General features: G+C 40.0%; 1 protein-coding gene across 1 annotated transcript; it reads right to left on the bottom strand.

Moving 5' to 3' along the window:
• Positions 1 to 4,433: 4,433 nt before the first annotated feature.
• Positions 4,434 to 5,892, bottom strand: LOC4345187 (flavonoid O-methyltransferase-like protein Os11g0303600). Its single transcript, XM_015793621.3, has 2 exons — positions 4,999 to 5,892; positions 4,434 to 4,879 (listed from the first exon to the last, which is right to left on the bottom strand). The coding sequence occupies exons 1-2, from the start codon at positions 5,827 to 5,829 to the stop codon at positions 4,583 to 4,585; spliced, it is 1,128 nt and encodes a 375-aa protein (XP_015649107.1). The 5' UTR covers positions 5,830 to 5,892; the 3' UTR covers positions 4,434 to 4,582.
• Positions 5,893 to 9,908: the final 4,016 nt, after the last annotated feature.

The following is a 9,908-nucleotide window of genomic DNA, read 5'->3' as shown; positions in this document are numbered from 1 at the left end:
TATATAAGGGAAGGGGTCTGTATTACAAAATACAGTCCATATCCCTAACGGAATATATAGTTACAAATAAAATACAATCCTAACCGACTAGGATCTCAGGTATTTCCTTGACATACAAGTTTGGAATTTAACCCGAGTCCTCTTAAAGATATTCTATCTATACATGGCACCCCTTACCCAGTCGGACTATACATGCCGTGTAGGTATGGGGTATCCATAATCTCCACACCTAGGCCCGGGAGCACCGTCGGTGGCAGATCCGCCGCTCCCAACCCCGGCGGCGGCGGAGATGGAGGCCTGCGCATGTACCAAGGATGGAGCGAAGGAGGAGGGGATGGCTGCAGTCGACTCGTCTGCGACGGCGGAGGGGACGGTCGGAGTCCTACTCGTCTGCATCGACAGAAGGGATGGGTACAGTGGAAGGGGCGACCGGAGATAGACTAGGCGGTGGTGGAGGGGACGGCCGGAGATCAACTAGGCGGCGGCAGCGGTAGCAGGGGAGCAAAGGTGTTGAGGGAGATGGATTTGTCTATGGCGGCTAGGGTTGGGGAAGCGTTCAGATTTGGAATTCTGGGATTTCAAGTAATCTTCGATGCGAATTTACAAGAATAGCCATGGTGTGTGGTAATTTTTAAAGGCTGTTTGGACAAAAAGGTCATTTCACCTCAAATATTTTTGGCGCATTCTGCTCCCGCCACGCTGAAAACTCAGAGATATTGAACTATATGCCACTTTTAGATGTGGCAATTAACTATTTGCCACTGGACCCACATGTCATAGACACATGTGGACCCACATGTCATTGAGATAGGTGTGGCAAATAGTTAATTGCCAAATCTAAAAGTGGTAAATAGTTAAAAGCCCCGAAAACTCACACTCCCGGCCCCTAATTTCCTTTTTTCGCACAAAACAAATTACAATTAAATTAATTACTAGCAAATAAGCAATATATTCCTACATGAATACATTTTTACTATTTTTTCTTTTCTTTTTAAAATATATGTTTTTACTAAGCTGATACGATGATTGGTTGAAAAGGCTTTAAATTTAGATGTAGAGTATATATTCCATGCATAATAGTTTGTTATGATCGCTTGATTGGATACTGAATATCATTACATCACCCACTTGATTGATCTACATATATAACTATCTGTACGACATATAGCTAAAAACTCACCAAGGTCTGTAACTATTGTATTGTTCCTTTTTACAAATAAGTTCATTTGAACAATTTAAATTTTGAATTTTCAAAATTTGATAACTTCGAACAAAAATTAGGGTTAATAAATGATTTCAAATGGAAAAGTCACCAAAACGAAAGTTGTAGAACTCATCGAGATGCAAAAGTTTTATTTTGGTCATTTCTCCCTCTGACTCTATTTGAATAATTTGAAATTTGAAATTCAAATTTGATAACTTCAAAAAGAATTTTTTTTATTAGTGAACGACTTCAACTGAAAATGTCATCAACAACAAAGTTGTATAACTCATCAATATATAAAACTTTTACTTGGGTCATTTCTTCATCCGAGAAAGTGATAAACATATCTCTTATATAGTTTATAAACTATAAGAGAGATATGTAATTTTTTGAACAATTTTACTATCACTTTGTCAGATGAAGAAATGACCAAAATAAAAATTATAGATATTGATGAGTTATACAACTTTGTTGTTGATGACTTTTTCAGTTGAAATCATTTAGTATTTGAAAATGTTGTTTGAAATTGTCATAATTTGAAATTCAAATTGAAATTTTTGAAACAAAGTCATATAGCAAAATGATCAAAAACAAAAGTTTTAGATATTGATGAGCTATACAACTTTATTGTTGATGACTTTTTTATTTGAAATCATTTAGTATTTAAAAATGTTGTTTGAAATTGTCATAATTTGAAATTCAAATTTTATATAGGACAATCAAACTTAGATGGAGAAATAACCAAAATAAAATAGGTAGATCTCAATAAGTTATACAACTTTATTTTTGCTAACTTTTTCACATAAGTTCATTGATAAAATTTGATTCGAAGTTTTAATATTCTGAAATCAATTGAAAGGAGGGAAATAAAATGGACTTCTCGGTGAGAAAAGAGCAAAAGGGTCGGCCCATAACAGGCCTTCTTTCATCCCATCTCTTTTTAACCTTTTACCATTATAAAGTAACACACAAAAAATCATACTAAATGAACTTATGTGAAAAGGTTGTCAAAAACAAAGTTATATAACTTATTGAGATCTACTAATTTTATTTTTGGTTATTTCTCCATCTGAGTTTGATTGACCTATATAATATTTGAATTTCAAACTATGGCAACTTTAAACAATATTTTCAAATACTAAATGATTTCAAATGAAAAAGTCATCAACAACAAAATTGTATAACTCATCAATATCTATAACTTTTATTTTGGTCATTTTTTTATATGACTTTGTTTCAATAATTTCAATTTGAATTTCAAATTATGACAACTTCAAACAGCATTTTCAAATATTAAATGATTTCAACTAAAAACTTCATCAACAACTTAGTTGTATAACTCATTAATATCTATAACTTTTATTTTGTTCATTTCTTCATCCGATAAAGTGACAGTAAAATGGTTCAACAAAAATTATATATCTCTCTTGTAGTTTATGAACTATATAAAAGATATAAACATCTTGTGAACAATGTTACAAATAAATTTCTCGGATGAAGAAATGACCCAAATAAAAGTTTTAGATATCGATCAGTTATACAACTTTGTTGTTGATGACTTTTTTAGTTCAAATCATTTAGTATTTGAAAATGTTATTTGAAGTTGTCAAAATTTGAAATTCAAAATCAAATTATTGAAATAAAGTCATATAGCAAAATGACCGAAACAAAACTTGTAGATTTTGATGAGTTATACAACTTTATTGTTGATGAATTTTTCAGTTGAAATCATTTAATATTTGAAAACGCTGTTTGAAGTTGTCATAATTTGAAATTCAAATTCAAATTATTGAAACAAAGTCATATAGCAAAATGATAAAAAAAAAGTTTTAGATCTTAATAAGTTATACAACTTTGCTGTTGGTAATTTTTTTATTTGAAATCATTTACTACCCGAAATGTTATTTGAATTGAGAGGAGGGAGGCAAAATAGACTTCTCGGCGAGGGAGGAACAAAAGGGTTGGGCCGGCGGCCCTGAAGAGGGAGGAGGAGGGAGAGAGAGGCTGCGGGCTGAGGGAGGGAGAGAGTAATACTTGGGCCGAAAAAGGCCCAAGGACAAAGAGAGGAATTTTAATTTGTTTTCTATTTATTTTAATAGGTTAAATGAACTTTGTGGTATTAAAATTAGTTATTGAGCACCGAAAATTCATGGAAAATTTCAGAGAATTATTTAGACCACTTAAAATATTAAAAAAATATTTCCGGCCATGAGTTTAAAGGAAAATTTTAGTTTCTTCATTAATTCACTTGATTAAATTGCTTTAGCTTTTAATATATTTTTGTAGAAATGCATTATATAAATTTATGATGTTTGCTTTGTGTCCCTTATGACAAATTAATATTCATCATGATGTCCCATTGAAATACTTTATGACGATTTCTAGTTGATATTAACGACGAACACCTTTTTTTCGTCACAAAGCCACCCCATCCCATTCTAATCGTCATAAAATGGAATGTGCTAGTGACGAATAGCTCTGACGTCACGCGGAATTCATCACAGTGGAATTCGTCACAGAAGGTCATATTTCTTGTAGTGTACCCAATAGGTCCAAACACCTAGTAGCTCGAGGGTCATCTCTCGCACATCTAGGAGTTCGACAGTGATGCTACATGTCTGTGTGCACGGTGCGCCATGCGTGGGGATACTCGCACCGGGAGCAAGGAATGATGCGCGCCAACCCTTGCCCTACCAAGTCATGCGCCGCTAGAGAAAGGTCGTAACTCCATCCCAAAATACTTGTCTTTTTATGATTCAAATTTTGTCTCAAAATACTTGTCACTATGTAGTGCTAATTGTCCCATCAATCACTTTCTATTCAAAAGTTTTCCCATTTTACCCTCAATAACCATTCTACTTCCCATCATGCATTATTCAATAAGGGGTATTATAGTCTTTTTTATTAAACCTTGATCTATCCTAAACAACCTAGAATGATAACTATTGTGGGACGAAGGGAGTATAATGTATCATTCAATACTCTATTTTTCAGACATCTATGTTAGATATATTATTGAAGCTCTTTTTATGGGAAAGAGTGGGAAAGATTAGAATTGAGGCTTTTATGTTAGTACATATTATATGTACTCATCATTACAACATCAACATGTTCTTGGACTGTTTTTGTTCATAATATCTTCACACAAGTGAGAGAACAATGATCATAAAGTGGTTCGAAGTATGATATGTAGTATGACAACAATTCAAAGGGAAGAAAACAAAATAAGTTTGCTAAAGTATTGTCTTTATTAATTTCCATCTTGGACTTTCAACCGATCATAGTAAATATGCAAACCAATGGAGGCATGCATATTCACTTTATTGGGCCCAAGCTAAAACATGCATATTGAAAAGCAAACACATGTTGGGATTCCTTCTACGGATAGAGCTCAGTGATGGCCAAAAACCCCAAAACAGGCCTTGTCTTGTAATGACTAAATCCCGCATCCATGAATATCTTATGCCATTCATGCTGATCACGTTCCTTGCCTGATGTTATCACCATCATCAATAGATCAAATGAAACTTGAGCTTCAAACATGTCTTTAGAAGGGGATCCAACCACTATGTCTATGATAATAACTTTTCCTCCTGGTTTCTGAGCATGAATAGCATTTCTACATTGTTTTAGGATCTTTACACAATCCTCATCGTTCCAGTCATGTAGAATATACTGCATGTAATAGTTAATGAATTGAACACAATTAGGCACCAATAAAATATGATATATGTCACAACAGTAATGCATAAAAGTAAAGGATTTTTTTTCTAAATTTAGGTCTTTGATTGTACCTTGAGCAGCACGGCATCAGTTGGTGGGATTTGTTCCATCATGTCACCTGCAATATACTCAATTATGCCATCCACCGTGATAGTATCGATTACATTTGGAAGATCCAGTACCGAGCACTTGATATGTGGGAAAGCCTTAGCAATGTCTCTTGCTGTTGTGCCAGTACCACCACCAACATCAACCAATGAGCTAATCCCCTCAAACACCTCACCACATTTGCTAATAATAAAATTGATTGCAAGACGACTATCGGAACCCATGCCAGCATTGAACACCTCATTCATGTTAGCATCACGACTCATAACACCCCACAAGTCTGTGCCATGAGCAGCCCTAAATGGCATCTCTATGGCAACCTCTTTGTCCTCAGTCATGAACCAGTCAGATAGATTCATAGCTGCAGACACATGATACTTGGTGGTTTGGGAGAGCACAAACGGAGAGAGGCTTCCATGCCCACCGATGCTACCATCCACAAGGAGGCGAGACAATGGTGTGAGGCGGTATATGCCCATGCCTTTCTCGGTCACCTCTTCATCAATAGTTGGGTTATCGAGGGAAAAAACACCTACCGCGGCAAGAAACCTCATGAGGCGAGGCAGATGAGGCTTTCTAGTCTCAGGCACTGGAATGGAGATGACCAGTTCCGATAGTGAGGCAGAACCACCACAACGATGAATGGCGTTGGGGATCCCAAGCTTGATAGCACACTCAAGCGCCATGGCTTTCAGGTAGCTAAAGGTGAGATTCCAAAGCTCTGCATGTGCTTGCAGAAACTCCGGATTGAACGAGGAGTCTGCCATGGGTGTGGTCACTTGGATTTTCTCCATGGAAATTGCTAGCCAAGATGTTTTCTGTATGTGTAGTTGTTATGATGAGAAGGGAGTGATTTATAGCCTTGAACTTGATAAACACAAGGTCTTTGCTACCTCAATCCAAGCCAAGAAAATGAATGCAATGGTCCACTAGCTAGCATGACATCTGTCACCATTAATTTTACCCTGCAACCCTCCACTAACTGGTATGCCACCTGTCATTATTAATTTCACCATATAACACACCACTGACTAATATGCCACCTGTCAATATTCATTTCACCATACAACCCACCATTAGCTGGTCCAATCAGCACAAATGTCACCAGTCCTCCACTATATGGTATGCCACCTATCAACATTAATGCCACGAACCCTCCACTATATGATATGCCACCTGTTATCATTAATTTCACCATATAACCCTCCACTAGATGATATGACACATGTCATCATTAATTTCACCATGCAACCCTCCACTAACTTGTATGCCACCTGTCACCATTAATTGCACCATACAACCCATCACTGGTTGTATGCCACCTGTCATCATTAATTTCACCAACCCTCCACTATATGATATACCACCTGGCAGCATTAATTTTACCAACCCTCTACCTTATGGTATGCCACCTATCATCATTAATTTCACCAACCTTTAGGGATGGCAATGGGGCGTGTTGAGGGCAAGTTGGACCAGAACACCCTAGTAGGGTTGTCAACGAGCCGAGCTCGAGCGAGCCTGCTTATCTAGGCTCGAGTTTGGAATAGACTTGAACCGAGCCTCATCATGTCTCGATCTTTATGTTAGGCTCGTATTCGGCTCGTTCGAACTTTGAGCTTTTCACAAGCTCGGAGTATTGGCATAGCTATATTATAGGCATGCGAGCTTGACTGTTTGAAGTGGTAGTACTTAGTAGCAGCGAGCTTGACTGCTTGAAGTAGTAGTACTACTAGTACTTTCCTTGCAGGCTTTATAGCAAGTACAATAGCAGGCTATAAGCTAGCTATAAACATATTTTAAAGAGATAAAGGAAGAAAGAGAAGAGCAGCGGACTACAGATCTGTAGCTAGCTGCAGCATGGACTCCAAGACGTAATGTGTATATGACAGATGGGACCATATATTAATAGTATAGTAAGCAATTATTGTATGAATTGGCTATTACATTGGCTATAGATGATTTGGAGCTAGTAGTAGACTATACTATTAAACTTGCTCTTATGGGAAAGATGATGCAACAATGCACTGCACCGATGGAGAATTGGAGATGCACCCTATTACTGACAAGTCTACCATGCAACTTTTTGTTGGAAAATGTGCTGGATGGTTGGCTTCGTGGAGAAAACTAGCTGTTGTGAAAAATTAAATGAAGATAGGTTCAGACTTGCCGTGAGCTTGTAACGTGTGGCAAAGTAACAAGGTGTGCTTTTTTAATTGTAAGTGATCAGTTGGGCTCGTCGAGCCGTTCGAGCTCGACTCAGTGAGGTTCGCGAGCCTCGGTGTGAGAGCTCGGGCTTGGCTCGTTTGATGTTCTAGTCGAGCTTGAACCGAGTCTAAGACGAATCGAGTTTAAGTAGCTTGCGAGCCTTGAGCTTTTCTGACAGCCCAACGCCCCAGTACCTGACCCCCGACTTCGTCACCCGGCCCCAGCCCCGATCTCCAAATTGGGGGATATTTGCCCCCGTCCCTAGCCCTTACGGGTCCCCACCCCCTACCGGGTCCTCGGTGGAGAAGATAACAAGAAGATGAAGCCACCACGAAGCTGCCATGTTAGAGGAGCACCGGGTGCCGCTGTTATGATGGAGGGAGAGGAGATCGAAGCCAGTTGCCGGCTAGCTGGCAAGCTGGAACGTACACAAGGTAGCGGCTAGGTGGACTATCGAGAAGAGGTGGACGAAATATAACAGAAGACCTCACCAGCGGTGAACTAGGGGTGCTTCCGGTGGCGAGGCGAGAAGCGTCGATTCCACTAGCAGCGCCATATGCGAGCAGCAGTGTCGGGAGTCAGGATGGAAAGGGGCCATGTGAGAAAGCGAGAAGCGGCGAATGTGGCATCAGGATGGAATCACGAGCGCATGACGGTGTGTGCTAGTGGGAGCGAAAGGGATTGAGTTAAAGATATCGAGGGTTACTTGAGGTGTACTTTCCTTGGGCCTAGTGGGCTTTATTTGTAATGGGCTATTAAGTGTTTATCTTTTGTTTTGTATTTTCGAGGCCCCTTAGGTCACCCGGGGGTAAAACTACAAACACGCCCCAGGCCTCGCTCAAGATCAGGGCCCCGCCCTGACTGCCCCACGGGTAGATAATTTGACCCGGCCCTATCCACCCCTACCAACCCTCCACTGTATGATATACCAACTGTCAGCATTAATTTCACCAAACCTCCACTTTATGGTCTGCCACTTATCACCATTAATTTCACCAATTCTTCACTATATTATATACCACCTGCCAGCATTATTTTCACCAACCCTTCACAATATGATATACCATCTGCCAATACTAATTTCACCTCCACTTTATGATATACAACTTTCAACCATTAATTTCACTAATCCTCCGTTGTATGATATACAACCTGTCAGCATTAATTTCACCAACCCTTTACTATATTATACGCCACCTGTCTCCATTAATTTCATAATGCAATCCTCCACTATATGATATACCACCTGTCAGCATTAATTTCACCAACCCTCCACTTTATGGTATGCCACTTGTCATCATTAATTTCACCAACCCTCCATTATATGATATACCACTTGCTAGCATTAATTTCACCAACCCTCCACTTTATGGTATGCCATTTATCACCATTCATTTCACCAATCCTCCACTGTATGATATACGATCTGTCTGCATTAATTTCACCAACCCTCCACTATATGGTACGCCACCTGTCTACATTAATTTCATAATGCAACCCTCCATTAGATGATATGCCACCTGTCACTATGCAACCCTCTACCAGCTAGTATGTCACATGTCACCACCATGGAACCCTCCATATATGGTATGCCACCTGTCACAGTTAATTTTCACCAGCCTTCCTCTATATGGTATGTCATCTATGACTATTAATCATTTTGGCAAAATTTGCTACATGACATAAAAAAACGTGTAATTAGCTAGGAGACCGTAAGAACACGTATTTGTTTTAGGGCATCACAAAAAAATAGTAATTAGCTCCTGGACACCTCCAACATTATTTTATTATTTTCGGAGGAATAGGAGAGAGAAATAGTTGTGTAAGTACGGTTCTATAAGAGAGAGAAATAGCTGCTATGTAAGTACGGTTCTACCCTTCGAATTTTTTTCATTTTCTTTATTCTTTCTTATTCTTTTCTCTCTTTCTCTCTCTACTATATCTTCAAGTGAGCCCGAGGGCAGTGGCGGAGGACGAGAAAAAAATAGGCAAATTTTGCTACAGGACACTGTGACTTCGCGGTTTTAGCTGTAGGACACCGCACGAAGTGACTTTTGGGGAAGACACCTTATAAACGTGGTAATTTGCTTCCGCGGCAGCGCTGGCCGTGGCCTGCTTCCGGTGGTGGTAGTGGGTTCAGGACGACGGCGGCCACGTGGCTAACTGGCTATGGTGGCGCCCTTGTCCCTCCAGTCCAGGGAGTCCGGAAGAGCCTCGACGCCGGCAATTTAATCGAGATTCGCTAGATGTTTCTCTCTCGTGGCAAGAAGATGGAGAATCAACAGAACTCCAAAATTAACAGCTCATAGGCTTACCAATGAACAATCTTTCCCAAATTTAATGAGCACAACGATGAGAACAGGGTATTAGCAGCCTAATTAAACAGCAACAGTGCCACATGATACATTCATCAGGATCCACCGGAGGCGGCAGGGCGTCGACGACGAGGCCGCGCATGCCGGCCTTGAGCTCGTTGTCGCAGAACCTGCGGTACTCGGCGGTGTCGCCGGCCTTCTTGCACACCTGGACCATGACGAGCTCCCGCGTGAGCTCGAACACCTTGGAGGAGATGGCGAGTGCGCCCTTATGCCCGTTCCGCGTCGCCTCGATGCTCACCATGCCGGCGATCTCCTCCAGCTTGGCGATGATGTCGGCCACCAGCGCG

The sequence above is a fragment of the Oryza sativa genome, chromosome 8 (genome assembly GCF_034140825.1).
Source record: "Oryza sativa Japonica Group chromosome 8, ASM3414082v1".
Lineage (NCBI taxonomy): Eukaryota > Viridiplantae > Streptophyta > Magnoliopsida > Poales > Poaceae > Oryza > Oryza sativa.
Note: the sequence above shows the minus strand (reverse complement) of the source record. Positions and strands in the feature narration are given on the sequence as shown.

Bases quoted from the DNA above. Each gene is read 5' to 3' on its own strand.
- LOC4345187 (XM_015793621.3), bottom strand. From the start codon at position 5,829: ATGGAGAAAATCCAAGTGACCACACCCATGGCAGACTCCTCGTTCAAT. The intron at 4,880-4,998 runs GTACAATCAAAG...TATTACATGCAG, and splicing joins CTGATGCCGTGCTGCTCAAG to TATATTCTACATGACTGGAA.